At 43.0% G+C, this 16022-nt stretch overlaps 2 protein-coding genes across 5 annotated transcripts; one reads left to right on the top strand and one right to left on the bottom strand.

The window, feature by feature from the left end:
- Positions 1–1840: 1840 nt before the first annotated feature.
- Positions 1841–5850, bottom strand: LOC142817890 (uncharacterized). Its single transcript, XM_075895832.1, has 8 exons — positions 5519–5850; positions 4874–4971; positions 4450–4786; positions 4059–4195; positions 3327–3465; positions 3175–3249; positions 2298–2418; positions 1841–1951 (listed from the first exon to the last, which is right to left on the bottom strand). Exons 1-8 carry the CDS (start codon positions 5703–5705, stop codon positions 1918–1920), a joined length of 1128 nt encoding a protein of 375 aa, XP_075751947.1. The 5' UTR covers positions 5706–5850; the 3' UTR covers positions 1841–1917.
- A 78-nt stretch (positions 5851–5928) lies between these two features.
- LOC119166755 (uncharacterized) lies at positions 5929–10748 on the top strand. Of its 4 annotated transcripts, none has more exons than XM_037418088.2 (6): positions 5929–6185; positions 6480–6650; positions 6740–6916; positions 6990–7064; positions 7365–7436; positions 7787–10748. In XM_037418088.2, the coding sequence occupies exons 5-6, from the start codon at positions 7434–7436 to the stop codon at positions 9968–9970; spliced, it is 2187 nt and encodes a 728-aa protein (XP_037273985.2). In that variant the 5' UTR covers positions 5929–6185; positions 6480–6650; positions 6740–6916; positions 6990–7064; positions 7365–7433; the 3' UTR covers positions 9971–10748. The 4 variants fall into 4 exon arrangements, 3 of the variants coding, with proteins under 3 accessions (XP_037273985.2, XP_037273984.2, XP_037273986.1); XM_037418087.2 differs by having other exon boundaries at positions 7784–10748; XR_012895407.1 differs by lacking the exon at positions 7365–7436 and having other exon boundaries at positions 5934–6185; positions 7784–7949.
- Positions 10749–16022: the final 5274 nt, after the last annotated feature.

The raw sequence follows: 16022 nt of genomic DNA, 5'->3' as shown, positions 1-16022 counted from the left end.
CAGAAGTGCAAGCCTGCATCATTCAGCTACGCACACAGGGCGATCGACTACGCGCTGACACAGTTCATATTTTCTACAGCGAGGAATCAACCTGGCGTCCTACTATCATTCGTGTGTCGTTATCACAGTTCCTCCACAGAACAGATTCGTTGAACAGTTGTCGGCAGCCGCAGTCATTGCATTCTACTGATACGTGCTCGTCGCGGTAACAGTTAATCTTCTGTTTATGCACTCTGAGCCTATCAGTCGGGCATCTGCCTCTCTGCTCGATATATGGTTCGCCGCACGAGAATGGCGCCCCAGTCAAAAATATTCAATGGGTCCAACTGGAAAATTTCCATTTAAAATCAATGGGTGTTGGACCAGTAGGATTTTCGCCACCCATTGAACATTATCCCGTTCGAATCAATGGGTAAACCCTTATATTCCAAAGGGGGATCCAAGTGGCTCACCACTTCAATGCAACTGGTTCAACAGGGGACCCCATTGGCTACCAGTTAAGTGTGGCTGGTGCTGAGCAATTGCCAGTTAGTTGCAATGGTGCGCACCATTTGAAATTGGTTGGTGACAAACTGGTAGCCCCTTTGGCCTCACATGGCCAGCCCATGAAAACGAAATGGTACGCTGGTGGTTGTCCAATTGGTGTGAATTGGCTAACCCGTTGAATCTAACTGGTGGTCAATTAAATATCCCGTTGATTTCAAATGGTCAACCCATTAAGACTAAATGGTACGCAGGTGGTTGTCCACCTGGTGTGAATTGGCTGACCTGTTGAAGCTAACTGGTGGTCAATTGGAAACCCCATTGACCTCAAATGGTCAACCCATTAATACTAAATGGTATGCAGGTGGTTGTCCACCTGGTGTGAATTGGCTGACCTGTTGAAGCTAACTGGTGGTCAATAGGAAACCCCATTGACCTAAAATGGTCAACCCATTTATACTAAATGGTATACTGGTGGTTGTCCACTTGGTGTGAATAGGCTGACCTGTTGAAGCCAACTGGTGGTGAATAGAAAACCCGTTGACCTGAAATGGTCAACCCATTGAAAATTAATGGTAGGCACGTGGTTGCCCGGCAGGTCTCAGTAGACTAACCCGTTGAAGCTAACTGGTAATCCTGTGGTTCCAGATGTTTGGCCCACTGATCGTAACTGGCATTCCAAACAGCCCCCAATTCATTCTAGTTGGTAAGCAAATTCAATGTGGCTGGTAACCACATGACTTCCCACATTGTTGCAAATGGTCAGCACTTTGATGGTAATTGAGACTCCAATGATTCCATATGTTTCAATAAAAGGTTGAGTTGGGCTAGTTGATACATACTTGGATACATGCAGCGCGAACTTAGACAAAGAACACAGACAAGCGCTCGTCTGCGTTGTGACTCTCTGGTCTTCGACCAAGCTGCACTGCATGTATCCAGATGATTGGCCCAGTGACAAAAGCTGGTGTTTAGCCAGTCACCATTCTACCTGGTAAGCCAATTTAATATGGCTGGCCATTAGTTTCTGGTAAGCACTTGGTTGACGCTAAATTGCTAACTGCATTTCAGCCAGCCAGTGGTTGGTATACAGAGAGAGCCAACTGAAGCTAAGTAGTAGTGTAGTAATTGCAGTCTCTTGGCTGACCTATAAACATGATTATCACATTTCTGCGGATGCAAGTAGAAAATGACAATCCTGTAGAAGGCTGGCTGTCATCACACTGCACTTCATTAATTGCAATTTCACAACACAGTGGAAACAGCACAGGCTGGATTACCTAGTGTGAATGTGACATTAATGCACACTCAAATGCATGCACATACAAGATAAAAACAATGGTAGAGAAAAAAAAAATATGAAAGAATGAAAATTTATTCACACATTCCATAATATTTACACTATTTAGAAAATGCACCAATGGTCCTCCTCTGTTAAACTTCCGCAACGCCCTGGTTGTCCTTCGCCCTGCAAATGTTTTGCAGAATTTATACATTTAGTCAGCCACACAATGGCTTACATTCTTCCAAGTCTAGATGTGATTTAACATAAAAACATTAACATAAAAATAGCTATGCATGTTGAAGGGGTACAACAGCTGTGCCAATTACGCGAATTTGATACAATTCCCCGCTTTTGCGCCGAGCTGCCAAAACCATATTGCGCCACGCTGCGCCAAAATGCCAGACGAGCCTCCAAATTTTCTCAGTCTCTTTCTGTACATGCATGTTGCAAGCAGATGAATATGGCCAAGTTTCTCTTAAAAAAAGGGGGGGGGGGGAGTCCTTTGACACAAAGAACACACTTATCTTACCGCTTGGCAAGCTTCTCAATATCTGAAAGCTTCTCAACAATGAAGTGGTTCATCTGTTTGACTGCCAACGGCAGTACTCCTGCAGGCACGCCTTGATGCTCCAGACGTGCTCTGTAGCAGTCTGAAACAACAAAAATTATCAATAAATAGCCTTGAAGAAACCAGCTGCTTAAAGAACTAATAGCATCGATATTACTTTAAGAACACAAAAGTTCAAAATTGAACTTTTAGTCATATTTCTTGATGCAATGAAGTGTTATATGCTGAATGGCCTAGAATATGCCTTAGCAGCACAGGCTTGAACAATACAGAAAGCATTCTCCAGTTAGCAAAAGTGTTCCGTTCCAGCATTTATTAGAAAAAGGAAACTGCGAACTTAGCGTGCACATGCACAAAAATAATCTAAAAAAGTAACATTTCACAGCTCTCCACTCGCACCATGTAACTGTGTGGATTTATATAGTGCAGGAAGAAAGCAGAGAACACTATTTCTTTTTTTGTCATTTTTTATGAAAGAGATATAAGTTATGATGAAAAAAATGCTGGCAGTCTACACACTAGCTCTATTGTTGGCTTTTCTTTTTTTCGACTATCTTTTTGAACTACCAGTGCATTTAAGAGACTTAAGACTTTCACCTGCCTGCACTCCTGACTAAAACAAATGAATTTAATAGTAAGTAAGAGGCAAGGTGTTGGGTCACATTTTTACAACTACATAGTTTATGTAAAATTGTGTTCATAACTGAAGTCAAAGCAGACAGTAAAGTTTGTAGTGGCTTCAAAATAGACTCAATTGCAACCGAGCTTTGCTGTGATTTCATGTACTAAGAATAAGATTGGTTCAATATGCATTCCAAGAGACTGTCTGCACACTTACCACGCATTACGTCCAACTTCCACGGTGTTAGGGGAGCCTTGCGTGGACGGTTAGGGTACCGTGGACAATGTTTTCCTGCATAACAGATATCCACAACAACGAATTCCCCCGTTACCAACTGACACACACTATGCTTTTGTATTATAACCAACCATGCAGGGAGCGCTCCTTAAGGTTGTCTTTCGACCAGATGGTGACTAGCAGGTCCTTGACAAATAAGGAATCCTTATGATGGGACTGCACATGTTCCCATGCACCTTTCTTGACCATAAGCCCTCGTCCAATGTCCACCTGCACGGAACATATGCATTCTGAAGGCATCCATGTGCAGTGCAACCTGTATTGCATATCATAAACAACAAAGGTCTATTCATTTCACCAGCACTTTGTCAGCCAGTTTTGTGGTGCTGCACTCTAGCATTCTTTCTATGAACTGCACATGGTGGTGTCAGCACCACAGTATTCATTGAGAGAAAGTGCAGCCTTTGTGCAAGACCAGTTTACAAAGTGCCTGCACCTTCTCAGTGAGGTTGTGCTGAATCCGCGCAGCACGAGATGGCTAAAACAGCAGCAGACAAGGCCAAGTGTATTCCTTAATATTTCTGTCCAACAAGTACGTTAGTGAAGTTGTTTTAGTAAGTTGTGTTGCTGACAACGAAATTCATTTTTTTTGGTTGTTCATAAGTTCTGCTTAAAATTTACACATATCTATAATGATCACTGAACTCTTTTTGGAATGTCTTGCTCAGCTGTGCAGAGACAAACTTCTATGACAAGTAATCTATAATGCTCAATCTTGCTTTATATTATTTTAACATGCTTTCAAAAGAACAGTTGTTTGTAATTTGGACAGCTGCACATTATTGACATTCCAGATAGAATACCATTGTTTCACTGTCATTCGGTTGCGGATTGGATGAACCTGGGCGAAGGGCTCGCTCTGTCAAGGTGTCTTGTAGATCCTCAGACACGGAGGGGCTCGACTGGCTGCCATCCATGATCCTTTTCATAATTCTGCAGCCTGCATTTATACATGAGGTGCCGTGCTGTTTGCATTGCCCAGAGAGGAAAAAGAGCTGACAAAATATTTTCATTAAATTTCATCAAACAGCTGTAAACAATAGCCATTTGCAGTCTAAACTCGAAATATCTTCACTTAAAGACTGCCGAACGTTTTATGGTAACAAGCTGTACACACTGCTAAATGTCAGAAGAATGGCATTAATGCTTTCACAGCACAAAATCAGTACAATGAAGACATTTTCTGCTTCATACCTTTCATGTCTTCCAGTGCAGAAATAACCTTGTCCTGAAGCTCCATGTTCAGTCTTCTGAGTTGAGCCATCTCCCTGTCTTTTTCTTCATTTTGTTTTCGCAGTTGGCGAATGATGGTAGATTTTTTCTCTACCTGCTCTTCAAGGTTATCAATGGTTTCATGAGCCCCCTGAAGGCGCCCACTGTCCATTGCTTCTTTGTGGTGCTTTTTAGAATGTGGCCCATCTTGATTTTTCGCCTGCCTCTTCATATTTTCTTTCTTGCTTTTTAAAAGCTGAAGCAGGCGTGCCTCTGCACCACTTGTTGTTTTGTTTTTCGTTTTTTCTTTGATAGGGCTCTGGGCGAAAATAGAAAATAACTTGTTACACACTGTTTACACAAGTGTTGACAGGACCTTTTGTAGGAGGTTTAGATAATAATTTACCTCCGCTTCATTCTCGTAGTCCGAAGACGCCGGCGAATAAACCCTCTTCGGAATACGCGTTCTCTCTCTGGCCTCTGTCTCCGCGAAGTCCTCCGATTCTGGAAAACGTGAGGGCGGATTGCAACATTAACATTTACTGAGTTAGTGTCACATCATCCTCTGACGCGTGCACATTTCACGATCTCTAGCATGCACTTTTATTAGTTTTATTGCATTGTAAATTAACCATCGAACCTCGTGTGAATGCTTAAGTACCGTTGTAACACAACGTCATATGCCGCGAGCGAAATAGTAGCGTATAGACCTTGTCATTAGGTATAAAAGCTGCAGTGCCACAAACAAAGGCGCGTCCTACCGCAAAAGGGCCTTATATACTCCAGGCTGATATACCCGACGCTGTTGGTATCTCTCTGCGGCCAGGTAAATACCAGCGTCATCTCCGTAGAGTTTTCAGGTATATGCATAAATTAATAATGACACCATACTTATTTGCGATTGCACGCGGTAAATTAACAAAATGAACTATGCTAGTGGAGATTATCGATAAAATACTTTGTAGTTACTAACGGTGAACAGTGCTTAGCAGTCAGCCAGGCCAAAGAGAATGCATTTCGCCGGCAACATATCAAACAAAAGCAGGCTTACCTCCCAGTGCCAGAATCCGGGCCCTATAGTAATCGCTGTCTCCACTGTCGTCCGTCCATTTGACTAAATAGAGGGATTTGGACTTGAAGTCTTGCTGGTGACGGGGGAAGAAATCTTTAACGTCTTCTATTGGCACCGTTCCAATTTTTTTATCATCTTCGTACCGGACTCGAACGTGGGTAATCATCTTGCAATGCTGAAGAAAACATCTACACACGTGCGCTACAGCTGGTCAAACGCTGGTCGCACACAGCAAGCAACAAGGGTCGACCGCAGCTGCGGATCTGATAGTTTGTCAATGAAAATGTTATTCTTCATTATAAGTAAACAAAAAATCAGAATAATTTTAAAAGTATTTTTTTACTTTTATAATGTTTGTTTAACGCTACGCTGTTTCAATCAATTCACATGCAGACTGCTGGCTGCAGGGTGTCTATGCAATATGGCAGCCGCTGTGGCCGCAGGCAGCCGGTGCACATTGTCCTATCGCTTACATCGCCGTTTCTGTACTTCGTGTCCCGGAGTGAAATAAGCCGTCTTGTTGCTTCAAGACCTCGCGATGGAGCGCGGTCCGAAGAAAAGAAAGAGAGGACCCTACAAGACTTATTTAAATCCCAAGTCTCAGTTCCAGCTACCAAGGAGCACCGCACGCGCTTGCCCGCCGACCGTAAGTTCTGATCATTTTCAACATGGATGGGCACTTTCGATCGGGGTTTTAGCTTGATCCGGGCCCTGCTGGTATCAGATCAGCGGTTGTCCACAACATTAATCTGCATGTTGCTCAACGACTTCGATCGTTGCGCCGTGTTTTACGGTCTTCCTTTTTACCACCCTTTATAGTTCTGCCCGCGAATGATCGAATGTGCTCGGCCGTGTTAAATTGCTATTTTTTATCAGTGCATTTTCTTTTTCATTAATTTAGCGCAGCAATTTAAGTCCAAATCTCATTATTTTCTTCTAGGGTGCCAGCCCTAGCATGCCTTCTTCGAGTGATGAGGCAGACAGCGACACTGAAAGGGCAGATCCACCAAGTCGAACAACATCACTGAAGAGCCGGAATAGTCACATAGCTAGTCCGGGCTCCGAACGTCCGGAAAGTGAAGAAGATTTCCCCGAGTCCGATAATGAGCCGGTAAATTGAGCTGGTAGTAGAATGCTACGAGAACTATTGTTTCTATACGATAAACCGTTTACTATATCGGCGCACTTGTTCTATCACAGGTAACGTCAAGTGGAGGCCGGTTAGGCTCGTCAGCTGGCAGTGCTATGGAAGCTCCTGCTGCAGCCCCTGAAGCACAAGAGCAGAGGAACAGCGCTGATCCGTCACAGAAATTTCCTGCACGCGAGCCTCACGCCCCAGCAGATGAAGTTATTTTACTAAGGCTTATCAGTTAATTAGTAAGCATACACATGCTATTTTATGCTTATGTATTACGATGGGAAATTATAAATTTTGGTTGGTTTTTTTTAGGACTCTCCACTTCAAGACGGCATTGCAAGCCTTTCTGACGCAGATGATTCGTCACTGTTTGATAAGGATGAAGAGGTAACTTTTACACACTAGTTGCACTCTACAAATATGTGCAGCTGGAAGATTCACATCCACTAGAATAGCCTTGAGCAAGTGCATTGGCACTGTGGTTTTCTCTTGCATAATCAGTTCAAGACGAGTTATCACTTGGGACAATAAACTCTGGGAACAACCTGCAACAGGTTTTCAGACCATGTTCTTAACACTGTCTGTTGTCATGTAATTTACGTGCTATGAGTGAACTAGCACAGCTAACTAGAATAGGCAGATTGGGTTACTGTGGCACTAAATGCTTCTTTTTTTTTTTCTTCACAGGAAGCTTTTTCAAGTGACCATGCTTCACAGCAAGGTTTCCCTGGAGATTTTCTCACATTAGATGATGACATGGTGTGTTTGTTTTCACTGGAAATAACTAGATTTATGGTCAGGTTTTAAGGGCACTACTTTCACAGGCTCTTTTATGTACTGGAAAATGTCTGTGTAAATTGGGCACTGTTAAGAGGGACACGTAGCGGTGATTTGGTGAATGATTCATTTCAAGATCACTGGCTCTTTCATTTTAAAGAATATCTCACCAGTTGGTCTGTAAAAAGTTATCAGCCTAGCAGGCATGATATTTTGTACTGATCAATAACAGAGTTGTTTGCTCATATTCATTGGGCTTATCACGGTTCACTATAACTGAATTCTGTGATAGCTTCATTGACGAAAGCTTTTTTTTTTTTTACTTTCAGCAGCCTGCTGCAGATCCAGTGACAGAGCCTGATCCATCTTGCAAGGCACGCTTTGGAGACCTTTTTACACAACTTGTCACTGAGAAAGTGGTTCTTTCGAAGGGAGATATTCTCCTAATGGCACTAAAGCATGCTGTGAAGAATAATTTGACTCTTTTGGGTTTAACTAGCTTAATAGATTTAATTAACAGAATTTTTGATAAACCTATATTACCTCACTCACAGTATCACCTACATAAACTTTTTAGCGAAACTGGCACCACTATGACTTTTTTCTTTTTTTGTCCGAGATGCTTTTCGCATATTGGCAGTCTTGAGACAAATTCTTACTTGAAATGCTCGAAGTGCAGTCACACAACTTTTGTGTCTTCCCTTTCGGATGCCCCCTTTTTTGTCACTCTCGATGTGGAGTCGCAACTTCAAAGGCTACTTAAGGACTGTGATCTTCTTGATTTAACAAAGCCCCTTCCGACGAATGGGACATTTTCAGACATCTGGGATGGTACAATGTATCGTACTTTTGTAGCCGAATCTCAACACTGTGGACCAAGAATCAGTTTCTCGTTGAATGCAGATGGGACCCCGCTTTTCAAATCAAGTGGGACATCAATTTGGCCCATCCAGCTAATTGTTAATGAGCTCCCTCCACAGCAAAGAATGTCCAAATTGGTCCTGGCCGCATTGTGGTTCTGGAAAGAAAAGCCAAACATGGCACTTTTCCAAGGTACTTTTGTTGAGAAAATGAACGAGCTGTGTGAGAATGGCGTTGAATTACAACGTCAAGGAAGGGTTGAAAAATATAAGGTCTATTGTATCTGTTCAAGTGTAGATTCTGTTGCTAGGGCACCGATGCAAGGTGTAACCCAATTTAATGGGTATTTTGGATGTAATTGGTGTCTCCAAAGAGGTGAGAGAGCTGGCGGGGCAACTAAATACCCAGTTGAGGAAGTTGAACCCACAGAAAGAAGTGAGCTCCAAATGCTAAATGACATGGAGATTGCTTTGAAAGGGGGGGTGCCTGTGCAAGGAGTCAAAACAGTGTCACCGTTGATAAACCTGCCCCATTTTAACATAGTGTGGAGCTTTGTGCCAGACTATATGCACTGTGTCTTGCTGGGGGTAGCGCGCCAGTTCCTAGAATTGTGGTTCAATTCTGATAGTGCCTGTTCAATAAGCCGACATCAGCACATAGTGGACCGCAGGCTTATGTCTATTAAGCCACCAATGGATGTGAAGCGATTGCCGAGGCCGACAAAAGAGCGGAAATGGTGGAAGGCCAAGGAACTTGAGAGCTGGCTACTTTGTTACAGTGTCCCTGTTTTGCATGGCATTCTTGAGAAGCCATACATGCAACACTGGGCTTGCCTAGTTGAAGCCTTGCACATAATGTTGCAGCGTGCAATCAGCCCAACTGAGCTCACCATTGCCGAGGGGCTATTGTTGGAGTTTCATGTGCGTGCAGAACTGCTGTTTGGCAAGTCAGTCATGACATTCAACATGCACCAACTGACTCATATAGCAAAGAGTGTGCGCCACTGGGGACCACTTTGGGCACACAGTGCGTTCCCATTTGAAGCTGGGAACGGCAGCCTAAAAAAAGCTGTAAAAGCAGCTAACGGAATTCCCCATCAAGTCTGCCGAGTCCTACAGATGGAAAGCATGGTAGTAGAACTTCAACGGCAGGCTATCAGTCCAAGTGTAGCAGAGTACTGCTCGTCTTTTGATGGCACAAAAACGCAAAAAAGCGTACTTAGTAGTGGTGGCTACCGTTTTTTCGGACACGGTTCCCGACGTGCATCAGCAGGTTTGCAGCCATCTTTACATGACACTACCCTTGAGTTCACCAAATACAGAAGAATGTTGGCGAAGGGATCAATTATCACTGATAGCATGTATGCATCTAACAAGAGGACCAATAGCTCTGTTGTTGAACTTCAAAATGGGCATTTTGTTATTGTTGAAGAAATATACCATGGCAGCGACAACAAAGCATATATATCTGCAAGGAAATTAAGCTGCAGTCCAGTGATGTACAACTTGGTGGCCATGTCACATGTGCTGAAAGTAAATCACAAGGCAGCGAATACATCACTGGTCGAATGCTCTGAAATCAGAAAGGTGGTTGTGTTTGTGGAACTCGAAAGAGCTTCCTATGTATGCTTCCCTCCAAGTTCCTTTACATTGTAATGTATTTGAAGTGAAGAACCTATGCTGTGTAAGTTTTAAAGGAACCCTGTTTAGTGCACACTATGCCTCAAAACATGAGCGTTTTTTTATGTGAGTGGCCCTTGAAATGCCTTGAGGCGATCGACGTGAAATCGCCACCCGTGACTAGTTAGCTCTTCTAGTAGGCAAGATGTTTGTCATGATGACTCATACCATTGAAACAATTCCGTTTGAGTATATATAATGTATATAGTTCATCAAAAAGTATATAGTGAATCCAAATGTAAATTAATAAACATTGAGTATGTTATGTATATATAACATTGCCACGTCTATATATGGTAATAGAAGATTTGTACGGAGGATTCGCGGGTGACCTGATCATCTCCAAGCAAGCTCACCTAACATCATTCACTTTCTGGATATGGTGATGATTTTTTGTTTCACGATTATGTTTCAATGCATGGTGACAACATGGTGTACCTCATAAAAATTGTTCTTTAGAGCAGTCATGCCTGTGTAGCTCATGAACATACCAAGAAAATGTTTTTAAATGTGCAGTGAAAATGGTTATGTGTGGGCCCGCACATGAGAGCCTCCCCGGCTGCATATTTGAGACCACTGATATAGAGGGATTTATCGTGCTGTGCAGATTAAATTGATTGACCACATGGCTGTGACAAATTGTGAAATATCTGTCTGTAAGCCAGCTTGCTCTCTAGGTTTGATTGTTTTTGGAAATATTTTTTTTTCGTTAAAGTCTAGTGTTTTGCATATTGTATTAGGTATCTGAATATTACCGAAAAGAGATCGGTGGGTCTGAATTTCTTTAAATTTATTATGTCTCTTTTTGTGTGTATTAATGTTTTATATTTGCATTGTGTACTGAATGTTTTCCTATATTTATTCAGTGGGTGCTGTATTTTTTTTATTCTTACTGCTATTGTATTCTTTATTATAGTGTGTGTGTCGGGGTACTGCAATATTACATGACGCTTTTTATTCTTTTTCATACAAGTTCAGTCTTGTACACTATGCATAGAATGTGTGCTTGTCATTCATACATAATTCATTGTGCCACTGTGAGCATCCTTAAAGGCCAACTCCAGCGATTTTTCGACCATGTCAAGGTAATGGTGTTTCTGTGTTCCTGAGACACTCTTGTCACGAGCCCAATAGCTGAAATGCTCAGGAAATTCGAAAACAATTTTTAATAAGCAAAAAGGTGCAAAACCGAAACCCGACCGGGCGCCCGGTCTGCATATGATGTACTATTTGTTAAGAACTGGAGGCCGTATACTGGTTCTGCCGGCACGTAGTATGAAAACTGTGAAAGCCAGACCAGCGAAGCACCGGCAAAACACCACAGAGGAAGGAAGAAAGCTCTCCCGTGCTATGGTCGTGCCAAACACCACCGCTGTCGTCTTGGGGCCAGCACAATAAACAATGTAGGGGCCAAAGTAGCGATGCCATCGCCTGCGTCACTTTCGTTGACATGACAAACTTGACATCGCACTGACAGTGTTGCCAATAATTCTGGCAAGCGAGGCGAGTTTTTCGAGGCAATCTTTAAAATTCATTTGCAAATAATCTGCGCATCTCTCAAGCCTGTAATTGGCATAAATGACAGGAATGTGCGTAAGAGTGTACCCAGCGAATTTGATTGAGATTCGTTGACCTCGAAAAACCACCGGAGTTGACCTTTAAGCATCCTTAAATAAGTAAAGACATGCTGTTCACGTGTAAACTGTTAACCTGTATGAAACCTGTTTCTCAGTGCTTTACTGAAATGCCAGTTGTATGGCAATGCCTTTTTCCTCCTTTGGAACTAAAATTCCTTTTATTGTGATTCAATTTACTGTTATAAGTATTTGTAATATTTGAAGTATCTTGTACGCCTTGTGTTGCAGCACTGGCCAAGAAATTTTTTTACACCAAAATATGTTCTGTGCTATTTAAATCCTGTTTGCCTTGAAATAAAATTCTTTTTTTTTCAATGTTATTGTTGCCTTTCATACCTTCTTTCGGATATCTTGTTAGTGAGAACATCTAATTGTTTTCTCTTAGTTGCATAACCTTTTCTATCGTATGAATATTAAAAAAATTCAGTCATATCCTGCAGCAGCATTATATGCAGTGACAGGTAGCCCATAAACACGTGACATCAGGTGCTCACTGGTAGTTAGCCATATTCCCTAGTTTGGGAATAAGACATCGTTGGTACATTGTGATGCTGCAAACAGTAGAAGGTGCGGTTCCAATGTGTACTAGTACTTTAACTGCTGCATTTTCATGATGCATATATGGAAAGCTTAATCAGATGCCCTGATACAGTGGTTGTTTGTAAACCAGGCAAGTGTTGTAAACAAGCTTAATTTAATCCAAGGTTTAAGTAAGTGACCGAGCTCAGGGATTCCAAGCTGAAGCACTAGCTCGAATTCTGTTTGGGTAACACACATAAATGAATTGCTTTATATGGAGGGTTGGATGCATCACCGTAGATTTCCATTTATGACTTTCAATACTGCTCAGGTAGAGAATTGTAAAAAATAAACTTCAAAGTTATGCATGTACTGCAATTGGGGTGTCCTATTGGACTCTCCCATTGCAGCTTGGGTCCCATTGACGTCCATTTGAGTCCCATTGCAACCAACTGGAACCACCTATCATGACAGCAGGTCATCCTGTTAGAACTTCAAATATGCAGAGTTGGTTAAAATGTTAGAAGCCACTACATGGGAAGTCCAATTGGACAGTCCCATTGCAGCATGCACTTCCAATTGGGCACCAGTTAGACACCATTTGAACCCCACTTAGCCCCCTTTGCCACCCATTGCTCCTAACTGGAACATCCAGTTGGACCCATTAACTATTTTTGACTGGGGCAGACAACGTACGAAGACGCACTGGTGCTTCATCGCGCTTCCTCGGCGTTTCATGTGAAGAATCAGTAGCTTTACAAAAGCTCCTTAATATTTGTGGAGCGGAAAACGCCGGATCTACTTCCGCTTTGCAGACCACATTCTTTAGGTTGTTGTGTAACCCGTGTATACGGCACAGATGCCATCTTTCGCCTGTCTTGTCTGTTCGAGCTTGCTGGTTCATTTATATTAACGCCTTCTCGACCACTGACACGAGCACGTGAGCAGGACAACCTGCATCCAGCCACCGCTACTTTTGGCTGGACAAACAATCAGTGAAGGCGGCTAGCTTGCGGCGTGCATTCCCCAAACAGAAATTAGCAATTGCGCTCCTCATCAACTATATACAGAATATGCCGATGTACGCGCAAGCAGCGTTTTAGTCTCGCGAGGGTGATATTTTCCACAACAATGGCTGCTGGCACGTTGCCGGGCTTGTTGGTTGAGGTTGATCATTCATACAAATATAGTGTACCATGACAAAAATACCGAAGACACACACACATTCACCTGGTGAAAAGAGTTTGATTTCTAAAAACTGGACGACATTATCAGCAGGAACTTTTTGCGTAATAACTATAGTTTGTCAACACAGTCACAGAGCATGGAAATCACTTCAGTCACAGAGCATGGAAATCACACTCATACAGCACGTTGTCAACGTATACCTAAAAACGGGCAAACACTTTATCCATGTTTTTGTTTTTTTTTACTTTTAGGGGTCTGTCAAGACGGCCGAGAAGTAAGAAGTTCAAGAGAGCTGCAAGACAGGAGCCCGTATACAGACCCCTGTTTTCTGAAGACAGACGGTCTCACCACATTCAACAAATCTGGATTTCAGATAAAACGCCAGTACAGTTACAGGAACCTGCTTGCGGCAATTCCTGTCTGTGTTTGGAAGGCAATGACGCCATAAACATCTATGTGGTTCATATGGTAGTTTCGGGACGTTAAACCCCACATATCAATCAATCAATCATCTATATGGTCTTCAATGCAACGCATGATCGCATCATGCGGCATGGGAGAGTACAGGACTTTAACGTCATACGAGCAGGCAAACATTCTTCTTTCGTTATTTGTATACTGAGGTACTCTAATACATTGTTCGAGCTTATTTGCAAGGATTGGGTCGTCAATACGGAGTAGGCCAAGCTTATTTTGCAAAAATAAAAACAGCAAGGGTATTCTGCCACGTTACTCTTTCAGATATGATCACTCCGAGTGGCCAAAGTAACTTGTAGGTCTTTACAGAAAACATAACTTCTAAGCTGATATTCTTGCTCCCTGCGACGGATTTCACCAGGTGGAAAAGGTTAAAACGAGAACATAACATTTTCCTATCCGCTCTCACTTTCTGCATCGAGACGTCATCATAACCCTACAAGACAGACGCAATGCCCAGCCTTCGATTTGAGTTCATTCGCAGTGAGGACAGCAAAGCCTTGTAGGCCGGCAGGACGCATAACGAAGAGTCCCCTAAAGAATGCTGTACTCTTCGCACATATTGATGGGTCGCACAGGCTTCCGCTACGACACAATTAACACATCAAAGCATTCACTCACGCAAGGAACACCATCACCGTACGATACAGCCCTGCCAATGTATCGTGCAATACAAAACAGTTCGGGGGCTGTCTTCCTTGGTTCTATAACGACGAACTTTGGTTCCAGGCTGAGTACTCGATGTGCATATGGTCCGGGGGGGGGGGGGGTGATATTCCCTGCAGTGCTGACGGCTAGCAACGCTGGTGAGCGCTGCTTCTTTAGCTTTTCAGCGCGCGGCCTTGGAAGAGTAACGCACCACAAAAATTCGGCCATCTGATCCACAAGCAGAAAAAAAAAATTCCGCGCAGCTTTATCGGCATCATATTTTTATGTGCGGAGAGAAGAATGCGCTGATATATAAAGATTTCTGGAGATCCGTGCCATGAATGAACAACTTTATTTATTCCTTTCTAAAGGGAAGGGGGCAATAGGAAAGAGTGTGGTGGGGACTAACTACTTGAAGTAGTCCTCCTCGTCGGCGTTACAACAACTGCATCGAGAAGAACGGCTATTTGGGCTAGTTGGTTTGAATTCATGGTAATAAGGGCTGCAGCGCGAGCACGAAGGTGCTAGCAGAAACGTGAAACGAGAGGCGACGCAACGAAAGCAAAGAGGACAACACGAGTGCTCGTGTTGTCCTCTTTGCTTTCCTTGCCTCGCCTTTCGTTTTAAGTTTCTTCTAGCACCTTCGTGCTCGCGCTGCAGCCCTTATTACCATGACTGCATCGAAGGCTACCTCAAGAAGAATTCACAAGACAGTCTCTGGCGCTTATTAAACACATGATTGGCAGGAGCTTCGATGAAAAATTTCAGTGGATCCCATCTCACGTTGGAATTGAAGGCAATGAAAAAGGCTTAAATCTGATGCCCTCGCACACGAAGCGCGAACCTGCATTCCAAAAATAAGAGCACCTAAAACTTACCACAACAACAAGAATGTAATATACGCAATCACTTCAGGACGATCCACACGCTTCCACATTAGTCATGCGTAATCCACGCACTTCCCAGAGAACAAGCGACGCTGCTTTAATGAATAAGAACTGCCTCCGCATACACACCGTACGTCTTACGAGGCGCTTCCCAGTTTTTTGCCGTTTGTGGTGCAATCGGTGACATCGAACATTTCATTTGGCTGTGCCCGCAGTTGGACAGAGAAAGGACAGAGATGCTACGCAGCTTTCAGAAAGGTTGTCATGAGCATTGTGTAGTGAAAGAAGAACAAAGACAGCGAGAACAGCGCCGAACGCGACACGCAGCGGCCAGAAACAGAGCGTGTGGTGGCGGCGAAGGAAAAAAAAAAAAGAGGAAGAAGATAAATCCGGAACCCTTACTTTTTTGTGAGTGTGTTTATTATGCTATGTTTTCAAGGTTTTTTTGTTTGTTTAGAAATTCAAGACCTTTAAATTATTACCTATATTACCTAATGAATTCAACCCTTTCTTTCAAGAAGTTAATTTATTTGAAAAGCAAAGCACCGTCCCATTCATGGCATGTCCCCATAGGTGGGTTGCACCAAGTTGTTGAAGAACCAACCAACCAACCTTCCGCCATGGTTGGCCGCTGCCCTGTGCAGCCCCAGTTTCGGTGACCAACTCTGGGCC

This window comes from Rhipicephalus microplus, chromosome 5, assembly GCF_043290135.1.
Source record: "Rhipicephalus microplus isolate Deutch F79 chromosome 5, USDA_Rmic, whole genome shotgun sequence".
Classification (NCBI taxonomy): Eukaryota; Metazoa; Arthropoda; class Arachnida; order Ixodida; family Ixodidae; genus Rhipicephalus; species Rhipicephalus microplus.
The sequence above is the reverse complement of the archived record's forward strand: the minus strand, read 5'-3'. Positions and strand labels throughout refer to the sequence as shown.

Excerpts from the sequence above, each read along its gene's own strand:
- LOC142817890 (XM_075895832.1), bottom strand. The coding sequence starts at position 5,705 with ATGATTACCCACGTTCGAGTCCGGTACGAAGATGATAAAAAAATTGGA. Across the intron at positions 4,972-5,518 it reads CCGGATTCTGGCACTGGGAG|AATCGGAGGACTTCGCGGAG; the intron begins GTAAGCCTGCTT and ends CACGTTTTCCAG. Across the intron at positions 3,250-3,326 it reads TAAGGAGCGCTCCCTGCATG|GAAAACATTGTCCACGGTAC; the intron begins GTTGGTTATAAT and ends TCTGTTATGCAG.